Source organism: Somniosus microcephalus, chromosome 24 (assembly GCF_052327205.1).
Source record: "Somniosus microcephalus isolate GS21.2 chromosome 24, FLI_Smic_1.0, whole genome shotgun sequence".
NCBI classification, from domain to species: domain Eukaryota; kingdom Metazoa; phylum Chordata; class Chondrichthyes; order Squaliformes; family Somniosidae; genus Somniosus; species Somniosus microcephalus.
Genome location: NC_141010.1, coordinates 27,082,959 through 27,098,968, shown reverse-complemented (window position 1 = coordinate 27,098,968; position 16,010 = coordinate 27,082,959). Strand labels below are relative to the sequence as shown.

Sequence of the window (16,010 nt, the reverse complement as noted above, 5' to 3'; positions counted from 1 at the left end):
CACCTCCATTACATCGCCCAACTCTGCCCCTGCCTCAGCTTATCTGCTGTGGAAACCCTCATCCATGCCTTTGTTCCCTCTAGACTTGACTATTCCGATGCACTCTTGGCCAGCCTCCCATTTTCTACCCTCTGTAAACTTGAGGTGATCCAAAACTTGGCTGCCCGTGTCCTAATTTGCACCAAGTCCTGTTCACCCATCACCCCTGTGCTCACTGGCCTACATTGGCTCCCGGTTAAGCAATGCCTCGATTTTAAAATTCTCATCCTCGTTTTCAAATCCCTCCATGACCTCGCCCCACCCTATCTCTAATATCCTCCAGCCCTACAACCCTCCGAGATATCTGCACTCCTCCAATTCTAGCCCCTTGAGCATTCCTGATTTTAATCACTCCATCATTGGCAGCCGTGCCTTCAGTTGCCTGGGCCCTAAACTCTGGAATTCCCTCCCTAAGGGGGAAAAATTGGGTTGTGTCCCCTCTGGGGCGCTAACTTTGCTAAAAGTAGCGCCCCGAAAAAGTTAGTGCCCCCACGCCTAAAATTCACCAGTAGCGCCCCAAGAAGGAGGCGGGACGCTACTGGAAGCGCCCCGCCTCCCTCTTGGAGCGCTGCGAGTGAATATTGTGGCGCTACGTGCTGCAGCACCACGCTCTGTGGCATGTCGTGCCGGGGAGGGGCCTTGCGCAGCACAACCCGGGGCCCAGCTGGGCCACCAGGGAATGGAGTGCCGGCAAAAGAGCCCGGCACTCAAGAGAAGTGCCGGGCTCATGGAGCGCAGCTGGCACTCCGCGGGGAGGCTGCAGAGGAGGCCAGGGACAGCAACGAGGGCAGCTGCTGGCAGGTGGTCAGCAACAAAAATGGCCGCCCGGCACCTTCCCTTTAATTTGTGCCGCCCGGCCACAGGTAGGCCCCCCTGATCCTGTCGGACATAGCATCCGGCGGTAAGTCAGGGGGTGCTACCGAAGATCGCAACCGGGGCGCTGCGCACGGCGATGACGTCATTGCCAGCGGCACAGCGCCGCGGGGCGCTAATGGTTACCGCCGCCGCTATGGCCCTCTTAGGGCGCTAACGGGAGCCGCAAATCAACCGAATTTTTCCCTCTAAATCTCTCTGCCTCTCTACCTCTTTTTCCTCCTTTAAGATGCTCCTTAAAACCTACCTCATCATCTGCCCTAATATCTCCTTCTGTGGCTCGGTGTCAAATTATGTTTGTTGACGCTCCTGTGAAATGTCTTGGGACCAAGGTCGCGCGCAGGCCGCTCACCGGATTTACAATGGCAATAGCTGAACATGCGCGAAAAATTGAATGGGCCATGCAGCGAATTAAAGGGCCCACCAAAACAAATTAGAAGGTACATTGTGTGGGATGCTTTAATACGTTAAAGGTGCTATTATAAATACAAGTTGTTGTTGTATATAGCGCCTTTCACAACCTCGGGACGTCCCAAAGTGCTTTACAGCCAAAGAAGTACTTTTGAAGAGTAGTCACAATTGTAATGTAGGAAACATGGCAACTAATTTGGGCACAGCAAGCTCCAACAAACAGCAATGTGATAATAACCAGATTAATTGTTTTAGTGATGTTGGTTGAGGGATAAATATTGGCCCAGGACACTGGGGCGAACGCCCCTGCTCCTCTTCAAATAGTGCCATGGGATCTTTTACATCCACTTGGGAGAGCAGATGGGGCGTCGGTTTAACGTCTCATCCGAAAGACGAGGCTTACCATGAAGCTTAACCCTTGTATTCAAATTTCTATTGGGCCGGGAGCTGAGGATTCAGTCCTGTGAATTTTGGACTTACATTGATAATTTCACACTCCATAGTCACAGCTTTAATCCACTACTGTATAAAATCATATTTTTAAAATTCTTAACGCTAGCAGTAAAGTAGAATGAGAGGAATACAATATATAACAGGATATTCTATCTCTCCTAAACAGGATAGTAATTCTTAGGAAAATTGTACATTCCAGTCAGCTGACCCAAGTGGATCATATGACCGCCCCATTCCTGCTACATGAAGTGAGGCTTCACAGAACTTTCAAGGTTACTGTCCCACAAGAAATAAAATAACTTTTTCTTAAATTTCCTTTTCTGCCATCCCTTCGCATTTAATCCACTTAGTACCATCCTGTCAGCCTCTCATCCTCAACCCATACTGATACTTAACAGCATCATTGCTGATGTTCACTGTCACAGCAGACAGAGGGACAGATGGCAGAGAGTCTCCTTTGCTCCTTTACATCCCATCATTCTGAAAAGGTTACGAGAAAACAAGCAACTCTCCAGAGCGGACTGGATGCTCCATTTTGATTAACATGTAAATCACAAGGCTGGCATCTGTGTCCCAAAAGGAGATGGAAGCCAGAGATATAATAATAGTAGATTCACAATACTTGAGAGCTATTGTATTATATAGTGTCTTTAATCCTTGTTTGGGGTATAATTTATTACCATTTTAATAATAATTTCTCAAGCCGTGCCCATAGTAATTTACAATCACATCTTGTTATTACAAACTCATTGGAAGAAGTAGTTTTTTTCCCCCATGGTCTTATCTAATATTGGTTTCAGCACCTTCATAGAATCAAAACGAGCTTCTTCTGAGAACATAACAATGTTATTAAAAAAGTTATTTACGACAACATTCTATAACTCGCACATGAGTAATCCCTTTAACAATGAACATTAGTTACAATTACTTTCTGTACCAGCTGCATGAAGTCCCTCTTTTTTCCTTCTGTAGTTCACCATTCATAAAAACACAGTTTCCTGCATCATGGGTACAGCTTTAAGGTGGTGTGAATAGCTGCATTTGTGAAACCAAAAAAACAAAAGACATCATAAAATAAACAATGACATCTCTGGGTTCACATGCAGCCACTTAATGCACTGCCAAGTAGACTTCTCTTTAAGATCCTGTTCCTTAAATGTGTTGAGATAGGGCAACAACAATGCATTCCTGATTCTTGGACTGGGCTCCCTGTGAGCTCCACTCCTCTCTGGGAACATGGGATTACCTTTCCAATTTTGGCAATGCCAGAGTGGGAAGGACAGGCACTCCCTGACAGCAAAGACGGCGGATGGAAAGAGAGTCGCTCAAGCTGCTTTTAGCTACTTGTGGCAAGTTACGGAGCAGCATTGGCAGAACCCTGGAACAAGCCACCTTGGCCCAAAATGGTGAGCCATACGGTGAAATTAAAAACTGGGAAAAGGCATGAAAAACTATGTAGAAACTCGCAGATTCGTAAAAACAGTCGTTACCATTCAATACTTTTAATGTTACCAACTCTAAGGTATTTGTTTTGGATCTTTATACCTACCAAATGTTCACCCTTGACCTTGCGAATCCCGACCATTCGGACAGCATCAGGCGGTACAGGCTGATTGTTGAACGTAGAGTCCATAAAAGACTCTGGACTTGGGGGAGGAGTTTCGTAGTTTTTGGAGGCAACTGAGTCATGAGCTTCCAGCAGGGACTGTAGGTAGAATGGGACATGTACTCAGCATCACAGTCTGGGGAACTCATTTCAAAAGAAAACCTGATATTTCAAATTGCAAAAATATGCCATTAACCAGCCTGGAGACTCATTTTGTCTCAAGTATTACGCTTATATAAACAAGACAAATCTTTTAAGTTTTATCACAACTATACTATTGTAGGAATGGCTAGATTCCTAACTAAAGGACTGAGGTCGAGTCAGTCTATCAAACAAACGATGTTTAATACTATTCAACAGAGTTTAACACGAAAACACAGGAGAACTAAATTACAGGTCTGTACTCTTTGCTGGCTCCACGAGGACTGGCTAGGGCGGCTCCCCAGCCTGACGTCATGACGTCGTCATGTTTTCCCGCCGCTGGAGGATCACGTGATCAACGTGATGACGTCATCGCGTTTGGTCTCATTCTTAAAGGGACCGCGCTATGTACATGCAATAATATGAACAAAGATACAGATTCATTCTGTAGCTAATAATTTGTTAAAGATAATTATGTACATTAGATCAGAGTCCCCTGGTGGCTCTGCCACACTATACTAAAAATAACTATTCATTTGACCATTTGGAAGAATCCTTTTCTGATGTACTGGTGCTGGCCCAGGGTGACGAATGTAACTGCAGCCTAATTTGATACAATCGAATTCAACAGTGTTAACTGATACTAATTATCATGACTTTTTGTGAGTGTATTTAGCCTCCTTATTAGTTGCTTGGGATAACTCCCTTGTCACCCTGTGGCACTTCTGGCAGAATTCTATGACATTCAGGTCATCTATGACACTTCTGACAGATTAGGTTACATTTTACTATTATCTGACGTAAAGGTGTATTCTCACTGCACAAGTTGAATGTGTGCGCGATGTCAAAATGGCTTTGTATCAATGCTAAATCTGGAATGTGAATCGGTGTCAAGGCCCAAACCAACTCAAAAGAGAAGCGGAGTGAAACAATCTCCTCCATGGAGTCTCAGTTCACTTTATTCCACTTGTAGGTCAGGCACTGACACCAGATTCAGGCTGTATTTACACTGTAAATGCAGTCATATAGAGATGCTACAGTTATATTGTGAATATCGCCCTAATTGCTTATCTTCAGCCCATAAGGCTTTGTCTCTGTGTTATCAGGGTGCAAATGTCGTGCAAGAGGCTGAGTGGTTACGACACAAAGCTGGGTGGGCATGTGTGCTGTGAGGAGGATACCGAGAAACTCCAGTATGATTTGGACAGGTTGGGTGATTGGGCAGATGCAGTATAATGTGGATAAATGCGAGGTTATCCACTTTGGTGGCAAAAACAGGAAGGCAGTTTATTATCTGAATGGCAATAGGTTGGGAGAAGGGGAAGTGCAACGAGACCTGGGTGTCCTTGTGCACCAATCACTGAAGGTAAGCATGCAGGTGCAGCAGGCGGTTAAGAAGGCAAATGGTATGTTGGCCTTCATAGCGAGAGGATTCGAGTACAGGAGCAAGGATGTCTTGCAGTTGTACAGGGCCTTGGTGAGACCACACCTTGAGTATTGTGTGCAGTTTTGGTCGCCTTATCTGAGGAAGGATGTTCTTGCCATGGAGAGGGTGCAGCGAAGATTCACCAGGCTGATACCTGGGATGGCAGGAATGACGTATGAGGAGAGATTGGGTCAATTGGGCTTATACTCACTGGAGTTTAGAAGAATGAGAGGGGATCTCATTGAAACTTATAAAATTCTAACAGGACTAGACAGACTAGATGCAGGAAGTATGTTCCCAATGGCGGGGGAGTCCAGTCTAAAGATAAGGGGTAAGCCATTTAGGACAGAGATAAGGAGGAATTTCTTCACCCAGAGAGTGGTGTACCTGTGGAATTCTCTACCACAGAAGGCAGTTGAGGCCAATTCATTAAATATATTCAAGAAGGAGTTAGATATATTTCTTAAGGCTAAAGGGATATGGGGAGAAAGCAGGGACAGGGTACTGAATTTGGATGATCAGCAGGCTCGATGGGCCGAATGGCCTACTCCTGCTCCTATCTTCTATGATGAGCCACAGCTACCTACTGACTTAGCTGTGCTCAGTAAGCAACAACTTCTGTAATTTGTCAGTGTGTTTTTAGCTTCCATGATTCTGGCTGTAAACTTTGTGTGAATGTTATGTTCTCACAAAATTGCTTTAATTTATAGTTACTGCAACATGCACATGTTAAGCACAAAGAAGTGATCACTATATCATTGCATTTAAACTTTAATGGAAATTAGAAATAACACTCATATCAGCTCTCCTGAATTGTGGCTGAAGATGTGACAAAGTTAGTAAATTTGTGGAATATTTGATATTTAACTGCAAAATTCTTAAATCGTGAGAAAATATGAATTAAAGGGACAATATTGCCAAATCAGTGTGCCTCATTTTGATATTTAACTGCAAAATTCTTAAATAAGAAGAACTTATGATTTAAAGGGGTAGTACTGCCAAATCGAAGTGTCTCACAGGACATTTTATTCATTAAGGCAGGACAGCACAATCAGGAAAAAAAGTGGCAATCATGTCTTCCACCACTGGCTTTCATAAACTCAACTCAATAAAACAAGAATTAAATCATACATTTAAAATTCAGTGCTGCTCACCAGAGCCAACATTGTGGCTTTGCTGGGGAGTTCTTAGAATAACCCGATCATCCCATAATTCCCCTTTAACCAAGCTGCTGACTATTAAGGGGCAGATAGGACTACATCGCTGTAAGTGGATGTTAAGAAAGGCGACAAAAATTTGAGGTTGATTAAAGAATTCCAGGGGAATCAATTAGCACTGAAAGAAGCAAGCTCAAGGTTGATCATTTACCCCCTTGAGATTCAGCATTTCCCCTGATTTTCCTGAGGACTTGCGACATTGTAATGGCGCATACCATGTAGAGACACGTGAACGGCGCACAAAAAAAGAGGAAATTACGGCGTAAGTGACTTACGCCATTAATTAGGCCACTCCACCACACGGACTGCAGCGGTTGAACAAATAAAAAAAAACCTCCATATTTTCCTGGGATTTTAAGCGCTGCTCCGTCGTTGCCTTTACCAAAAGCAGTGCGAAGTTAATCATAGACCTGCCCCCATTAAAATCAATGGTGATCGCGATTTTCCTGGATTAGTGCCAGTATTCATGCTGCTGCCACTTAGTCTTAAAAATAATGGCCCTCGTGGGCCCCTTGGTAACTTGGCAGCGGCATAAGTTATTGCTCTTAAAACAGTTGGCCTAAGCTTGTTTGCGTAGCTCTCAGTGAGCCTGATCCTTAGTCAAATGCTGCCTTTTTGCAGGTGTGAAATCACATAGCCACTTCACTCACAGTTTATCAAAATCGGAATAATTCAATCACAAAATAAATCAAAAACACGACTCCCTGGGTCAGCATTTCCGATTCGCTCCTGGATGTTTTCCAGGAAGAACATCAAGGTGCTTCCCCGGGACAAAGGAGCCATTTTATAGACTCGGATGGATTCCTCTTCAGGGATGTGTTGGAAATATCTGAGAGGCGGGTGGTTGGTTTTGCCCGACCACTTTCCTGGAGAAGGAGGTGCTGCTGGGAGAGATTGAGCACATCCAGGTCAGCAGACTGAACAAATGTATTTGTCGAATCGCTGAAAAACAAAAGGCCACACTGCTTCCAATTTGCTGCCATGCTTGCTGCGGAGGTTTCTAATCAGAAACGCAGGAAAATATGGAGCAAGGTATCAGAAACGTGATTGGCGCACTAGATAACTAAATTTAAGTCACTGCTGCACGAAAATCTGGGCCCAAGGCTCTGAGCTCAGCACAATAATCATCTAGAGATATAAAGTTTGAACCTATAGTTCACTGAACATTGATAAGGAGCTATAATTAATGGCTAAGACAAGTGATTCATTATGATGAGATACCTAGTAATTTTCTACACTTACTGCTTATGGTGTGATTTGCTGCCTGTGTATCACACTTTTTGTAAAAAGCCCCAATGAAAAGGCAGTTTCTGAGCAGATCTGAACAGTAACAAATCGCTTGCCCTATTAAGGGGTGACGATTTAATTTAAGGTCTGTCCAACTATTAAGTCCTTTATTTATTATGAAACCTGCATCGATGGGGTGTGATTCACCCAATTGTGGTTTAGCTGCAGCAAATCGATCAAATGAGGTACTTAATCAAGTGAGAGTACCACATATTTGATAGCTGTAGGTAATTGTGCGAGGGAGCCATTGCATTCATATCATTAAAATAATCAGATAAAGGTCTTGTTTCAGTAAATGTTTTCAATATTAGCACTGACAGAGCTTGAGTTGACTGAAATGTTCTAGTTACCCCAGTGCACTATTTGTTAAATTGATAATAAAGAAACAGTCATACCACTCATTAGGGTAAATGAGAGCATGGTGTCCAGCTGGAAAAATACAGCAAATAGAGCTGATTGTAGTTTAGCCTCAAGACCAGCAGAGGACTGAATGGACACAGAGGTCAGACAAAATAGCCTAGATTTTCCAACTGGCATCATTTTATTGTCCAGATTATTCATTATTGTTAAAGCAGGATGATTGAAAAATCTAGGCTAATGTCTCCATGAGGCTTCTGCCTGGTTTTTGATTGGCCCCTTTTCCACAAATTATATTTCTGTTACGTCTGCAGAGTGTCTAATTTTTTTTTAACAAGTGACTTTGGGTTGTTTTATGCTTTATTTAATATTTTATTGCAGTTTGTGCGAGGTTGTAGTTGAAGGTAAGACATCAGGTGATGAGGAAATTAACATTGTCTTGGGGGGGGGGGAAGGGCGGAGAGAATCAAGCGGCTGCAATGGCTGCCAGTCCACAACCTGGACATTTGGAGCAGAGGGGATCAAATTCAGAATAAGGTGATCAGCCTCAACAACATTTGTGACTTTGTGAATTTGCCCGATTCACAGATTGGGAGAGAAATAAAGAGAGAAATTCTCTCTCCCCATGAAACAACCAAACAACCGAATTAGAACAATAGTACACAATCAATAAATTGCAATGAAGTGGTGAGTGTTGGGCGAAATGGGTGACAGCATATTATTTGACAACTTTTATATTTTATAAATTCCTGGTCAAAACATATTCAGACCAGAGTTACAACAGATTAAAGCGTGGTTTGGCAATGGTCTAATACCATTATTGACCATTAAGAAGTTTCACTATGGTGCCAGTCACATTACAAATGGTTGATCATGGTTATTGGGTAGGATCCATACTTTTTAAAATGTTTCCCTCCTTTCAGCAATGGGCTTTTTCCTTTAACCTACACTGGCAAGATTACAGCCTGTGGAAGCTAGAGTGTGATGTCACTCAAGATTATAATTTGAACTGGCATGAAATGCATCGTCGCTACAGTACAAATAAAGAACATCAGACAATAGTGAGGCCGCCCTTTACCTGAAAATGTGGTTCTTGGAGAATATGACTGAGTTCAGCTGCAGAATCATTCTCCTTGGCAATTGGGGTGATATCATCAATGATCTCCTTCACTAACTCCAAATTATTATCACGCACAGCCTCCAGCTTAGTGTCTTCCAGCTTCTCATGGGCCTATGTGGTAAAAATAGATTCACAGTATTACAGAGAGATGGAACATGGTAGGATGGTGTAATTACAGAGTGAAAAGTTTACTTAAGAAATTTCCATTATAGCTGTGGGCATAAGAATTTATATTTGGGAAAGTTCACAGGACACACGTGCAGACAAAACTTGGGGGAGAAATTCGGCTGCTTTGCGCCTTCCGTTAGCGCCTGGGGGGTGGTAGTAATGGGGCGCTAAGGGGTTAGCGGCCGGGCACGGCGAATTTAGCAACACCCGCGAAAATCCCTGCCAGTTTAGCACTGGTGCTAACACCGCCTCGCCCTCTAGCGCCTCGCAGATTGTGACGTCATAAAGCACACAGCACCCTGTTACCGCCCCGGATGTGAAATTGCCTCCCGCCCCCTGCTGTATTGCCAGGCGTCAGCAACGGCAGGAAGAGGAGCCGTTTTCACCTCGGTTGGCCGCTTGGGGAGTGCTAATTAAAGGCAGTGGTTTTCAGGTAGGCCAAACTTTATTCTTTGCACCAGTCTGCACCTGCGCAGTCGCGCAGGTCGCCTGGCAACACAGAACTGATCAGAAGTATGTTGTGCACCATCAATGGCCCTTCCCTTTAAGCGAGGGAAGCAGCCTCCGATGCTGGTATCTTTGCACTCCACATTGTTCAGCGCTCTGCCGCTACCGCCCCGCTCTCGCACGTTAGCGCCCTAAGAGAAGTGGTTAGCACTTGATTTAGCGCTCCACTTCCCTCTTAGAGTACTAAAGCTCAATGGCCTAGAAATTCAGTGGGCTGCGCCACCTGTTAGCGCCTTAAGAGGGCGCTAGGTGGGTCGGAAGCCACTGGCCACGCCTCCTACTAAATTCAGCGGGACACTAATGGTGGCGCTAGCTGTTAGCGCTGCGCTGCTACCGATGACGTCATCGGTGTGCGCAGCGCCCCGATCGCAATATTTAGATGCGCCCCCTGCTTTAACGCCGGACGCTATGTGCGACCGGTTCAGGGGGGCCTACCTGCGGCGGTAGAGGCGCTAATTAAAGGAGAGGTGCGGGGCGGCCATTTTTGTTGCTGGCCGCCTGCCAGCACCTCTCCGCGCTGCCGTCCCCGGCCTCCTGAGCCCCCCCCGCCCCCACCCCCCCCCCCCTGCGGAGTGCAGACTGCGTTCCAAGAGCCCGGCATTTCTCCTTGGTGCCGGACTCTTTTGCCGGCACTCACGATCCTCAGGGGCCCAGCTGGCCCCAGATCGCGCTGCACAAGGCCCCTCCCCTTTAAGAAGGGGAGGAAGGCCCGCAGTACCGCAGCACGACGTGCCGCAGCGATATTCAGTTGCAGCGCCCCAAGAGGGATGCGGGGCGCCTCCAGTAGCGCCGCGCTTCCCTCTGGGGCGCTCCAACTGAATTTCTGGCGGGTGGCCGCGACTGCTTCCGGGGCGCTACCTTTAGCGCCCTGGCGAGGCTGGCGCCCCAAACGGGGCTATAGTGAATTTCTAGGCCAATCTCCCAGGACCAGAAAATGATTATTGCCTGGCAATACTTTTCCGAGATTACAGCAGTTATTGCCCCAAATGGGGCGTTACGGAATTTCTAGCCCAAGATTTTTTATTTAGATAGCTAGATTGCTTCATAGCCACTGAGTGAAAGGTACAATTCAAATGGTGCAACTTGCTAAGATAGAACACTTCACTACAGCATAAGACTTCTAGTGGCAACATACAGCACCATCAAATCTGAACCAAGAAAGAGCAAGGGGCAAGTAACGATGGTTGTGATATAATTACCCAACACCTTGAGCTACCAGGTTTGGATGAGGGTAACCAAAGATTAATGCATGTGGCACTATGCACTGGTATACAAGCTTACAATAATTGGAAAACAGTAGAGTATTTATAACAGTGTTCACTCCATATACCCAGTGAATGGAATAAAGGCTGATTCCGCACACAAATGGATGCCCCTGCTATAAAATAGATAATAGCATTCAGACAATTCCAGCAGAAGTAACAACAAACACCCTTGTTGTGAAGTTTAAATCATCCACTGTACAAGAAGAGATACATTTTCCTTTTCTTGAATAAGTCAATATCCCTCCACATGCTCCAATCACTCAGAAGTTTCCATTAAAAATGTAATCAACAAGCATGGATTACATTAGGACGTTTACTATTTCATTTCTTCAAAATAGAAAGTAATCTATTAGTGACATTAATTTCCCATTAGAATCTCCTGGAGCTTTACTGTTCCCCAAATTAATTTAAAACTGTAACTTCATTATAATGTTCTAAATTATTTTTCATTTGAACGTGGTAGCCTAAAATTGATTTTTGGTGATATTAACTGTTGGAGGCCGAATGCCTTCATACAACATCCTTTTGCTGTTTCCGTGCAACGTTATCCCACTTTAAATGGGTTAATTTCACCACCCAAATAATAGGCAAAGGGGTGTGATACAAAGACATTACATTTTAATCTGTTATAGTACCAACAATGCTTTCTTCAGTGATTGTATGATCCTTCAAAGCAGATACCACTGGATGCGCATTTTCCAATTCATTTCGGTTCAGTAATAATTGATTAAAAGAAAAGAGAACAAAAATGTTTAGGGCAAGGAATGATTAAATTCTATTCTGTATTTATTCAGTTTTGTAGCATGATGAGAACTTAGTTTTCAAGTGTACATATACTGCTCGAGTAATGGTACACATTGAAAGTAATACAGTGAATTATTTTCAAACCACATGTTTATAAAAATATTCAATTGCCTGGTATGGTGCACTGTTATGCCAACGTGCAGTCCCAAAGAGCAAAGGGCACAACTTTGGGCTCCCACTTTAGTGAATTCCAGCAACAAACAGCTGAGATCAGGAAGGCACTGGGCATTTCCCCCATGGTGAAATGGAAGATTGGAAGGAAAGTCCCTAAAAGACCACCACAGCATGCTTTAACCAAGAGTATGAGAGAGAGAAATGGCACCAGTATTATTAATCCACCTCACCAAGTCATTTCTTCACCAACGCCTTCTTCAATTTCACCACATCAACACAAAATTCATCAACAGTTATTTTTTTTTGTTCTCGGAACGTGGCTGCCACATTTACTGTGTCTCCCGAGTTGAAAGAAAAGACTTACATTCATATAGCGCCTTTCATGACCTGAGGATTTCTCAAAGCGTTTTACAGCCAACGAAGTACTTTTTGAAGTGTAGTCACTGTTGCAATGTAGGAAATGCGGCAGCCAATTTGCGCACAGCAAGCTCCCACAAACAACAATGTGATAATGGCTAGATAATTTGATTTTAGTGATGCTGATTGAGGGATAAATATTGGCTAGGACACCGGGGAGAACTGCCCTGCTCTTGTTCGAAATAGTGCCATGGGATCTTCTATGTCCACCTGAGAGAGCAGATGGAGCCTCGGTTTATCGTCCCATCTGAAAGACGGCACCTCCGACAGTGCAGCACTGCAGTAGAGTGTCAGCCTAGATGATTGTGCTCAAGTCTTTGGAGTGGGGCTTGAATCAACAACCTTCTGACTCAGAGGCAAGAGTGCTACCAACTGAGCCATAGCTGACACTCAGAAGGTAATGGTGGGCCTTCTACCTGTACTTATGGCACTCCCACAAGGGTGTTTACCCAGCGACAATAAAAGAACAGCAGTATATATCCAGGTCAAACTTCCAGCTGATGATGTTCCAAAGATCTTGCTGCTCTTGTCCTTCTCAGTGGCAGAGGTTGTCGGGCTAGGAGGTGCTGTCAAACTAAGCTTGATGAGTTGCTGAAGTGCATCCTGCAGTAATATATAGTGAAGCCCAGTGTGCTGGTGGTTGAGGTGGTTAAGTCCAGTGGCAGGGTACACTGATCAACTAAATAATTTATCCTGAATAGTGTTGAACATCTGGAGTGTTGCTGTGGCTGCACCCATACAGGTGAGTGGTGAGTATTCCATCATACTCCGAATCCTGACTTCATAGGGTTCAATGTTTATTCAGTAATGCTGAATGTGGAGACAAAAATCAGTGCCTCAGTCCCTGCACTAGTATGCTACGAATCAGTAAATTCTGCACAAAGCAAAAGACCCGGGGCAGACGTAAAAGCTACAAGCATTCAAGTTTTCGCCCACTCCTTGTTGCTAACATAAACAGTTATTTGCTTCTGACACACCCTGTGAACTGTGCAGGTGCCTTTAAACAGAAACACCTCCATAATTACACAACATATGTGAATCCTAGGGATTTTGCCCTATCTACTCTTTCAGTCTAAAAATACTCAGCTGATATTTCACATTGTGCTGCTTTAGTTTACCACAGATGCACACTGCAAATTAACTGATATAATACTCACTTTTCAAGCTTCTTGTCACATTCCCACTGGTACATGTATAATTTACATCTTTCCAAGATCAAAAGCAACTGTCTGAGGCAGTCTGCAACATTTCATCCTGAAAGTTACATATGAATGTCTAATAATTAACTGCTTTCTGAAATAAAATTGTCTTCTGAAGCAAATTGCTAAATATCAGAGAGTTTTCACTTCCAGGTCACTGAGGTCATTAATTAATAATGGTGGAAAATACCAGAGTTCATCACCCAGTACTGCAGAGAGCCAAAGCGATAAAATAGACAATTCTTTTAAAAAAAAATCCCAGACAACTTTGCTTAGAAGAACTTTAATTCAATTCTGAAAATGAACTATACAATGAAAAAAGCCATTCAGCCTAACATTCCTTCCATAAATTATGTGTGATTTGCTCTATCATGAACACTCCTCAATCCCGCTAATCTCCACATGTAGGCAAACTGTGGCAGGTAAACCTCCAAGATGATGAAGTTCTATGAAATTTCGCCACACTTCAAAGATCATCAAGCAACAGTAGCTAGAGTAGCCAACTTTACAATTCTAAACATTTGCTCAAAACTGCATTAGGCAGAGATGACTCCAGCTTCAGCACAGAAGTTTTCAAAGGCTGTGAACTCACTAATTGCAGAGTTCATTGCTACTAGTTAAATGGAGGTAGTTTGTGACATTCCAAGTTACCATTTTGTAGGGAATCTGATGATGAAAGTCAAAGGATTCCACATTCGCCTTGCTCCCTTTGAAGATTCTTCACAAGTGGCATAAAAATTGAGGGCTATGGTGACCTTCAAGTGATGTCATAGACGCCAGATATGCAGCTCCCGATAGGGGTGCAGCCAATGAGTAGCGCGGGGTAGTGCTGGCTGCATGCCTACATGATTATAATTAACAGACAGCACGAAAATTACATGCTGCCCGAATCACTAACAGGCCTGTTTTTCGGGTGCAATCGGATATCTAGCCCGGGATCTTTTACGTCCACCTGAAGTGGCAGACAGAGCCTCGGTTTAACATCTCATCCACTTCCCTCAGTATTGCACTAAAGTGCTAGCCAGGATTATGTGCTCAAGTCCTGGAGTGGCGCTTGAACCCATGACCTTTTCACTCAGAGACGAGAGTGCTACCACTGAGCCAAGGTTGAGACCCTGCACCTTTCTAAAAAAAAATGTAGGCTTCAAAGTTCAAAGTTTGGACATCCAAATATGAGAAAGCATAATAGAGCAATGCGCTTAATCAAAACCCATAGCAATTGTACCTTGAGATGGCTGGGAGAGGGAACAGTGTACTGACGTTCAAAGTATTGCTTGGCTCCAGGTCATCAGAAAAGCAATTTTCAATGTGATTAGGAACTTTACCAAATACACCATAAGAACATAAGAAATAGGAGCAGGAGTAGGCCATTTTGCCCCTCGAGCCTGCTCTGCCATTCAATAAGATCATAGCTGATCTTCTACCTCATCTCCACTTTCCTGAACTATCCCCATATCCCTTGACTCCCTTAATATCCAAAAATCTATTGATCTCAGCCTTGAATATACTCAACGACTGAGCATCCAAAGCCCTCTGGGGTAGAGAATTCCAAAGACTCCCCACCTTCTGGGTGAAGAAATTTCTCCTCATCTCAGTCCTAAATGGCTGACCCCTTATTCTGAGACTGTGACCCCTGGTTCTAGACTCCTCAGCCAAGGGAAACATCCTCCCTGCATCTACCCTGTCAAGCCCTGTAAGAATTTTGTATGTTTCAATGAGATCACCTCTCATTCTTCTAAACTCTAGAGAATATAGACCTAGTCTACTCAATCTATCCTCATAGGACAATCCCCCCTTCCCAGGAATCAGTCAGGTGAACCTTCATTGCACTCCCTCTATGGCAAATATATCCTTCCTTAGGTAAGGAGACCAAAACTGTACACAATACTCCAGGTGTGGTCTCACCAGGGCCCTATATAATTGCAGTAAGATGTCTTTACTCTTATACTCAAATCCTCTTGTAATAAAGGCCAACATACCATTTGCTTTCCTAATTGCTTGCTGTACCTGCATGTTAACTTTCAGTGATTCGTGTACAAGGACACCCAGATCCCTCTGAACACCAACATTTCCCAATCTCTCACCATTTAAAAAGTATACTGCTTTTCTGTTTTTCCTACCAAAGTGGATAACTTCACATTTCTCCACATTATATTCCATTTGCCATGTTCTTGCCCACTCATTTAGCCTATCTATATCCCCCTGAAGCCTCTTTGCATCCTTCTCACAACTTACATTTCCACCCAGCTTTGTATCATCAGCAAACTTGGATATATTACATTTGGTCCCCTCATCCAAATCATTGATATAGATTGTGAATAGCTGAGGCCCAAGCACTGATCCTTGCGGTACCCCACTAGTTACAGCCTGCCAATCTGAAAATGACCCGTTTATTCCTACCCTCCGTTTTCTGTCTGTTAACCAACCCTCAATGCATGCTAGTATATTACCCCCAATCCCCTGAGCCCTAGTTTTGTTTAATAACCTCTTGTGTGGCACTTTATCAAATGCCTTCTGAAAATCCAAATACACCACATCCACTGGTTCTCCCTTATCTATTCTGCTAGTTACAACCTCAGAAAACTCTAACAGATTGGTCAAACATG

The 16,010-nt window shown here is 43.9% G+C and overlaps 1 protein-coding gene across 2 annotated transcripts in view; it reads right to left on the bottom strand.

Moving 5' to 3' along the window:
* mpp2b (MAGUK p55 scaffold protein 2b) overlaps nt 1–16,010 on the bottom strand; it is a 667,238-nt gene that overhangs the window by 116,938 nt on the left and 534,290 nt on the right. For both annotated transcript variants that reach the window (XM_085966350.1, XM_085966349.1), the window contains 2 exons: nt 8,889–9,041; nt 3,326–3,481 (listed from right to left, as the gene is read on the bottom strand). In XM_085966350.1, coding sequence (XP_085822476.1) covers nt 3,326–3,481; nt 8,889–9,041 — 309 coding nt within the window. The remainder of the gene's footprint in view (nt 1–3,325; nt 3,482–8,888; nt 9,042–16,010) is intronic.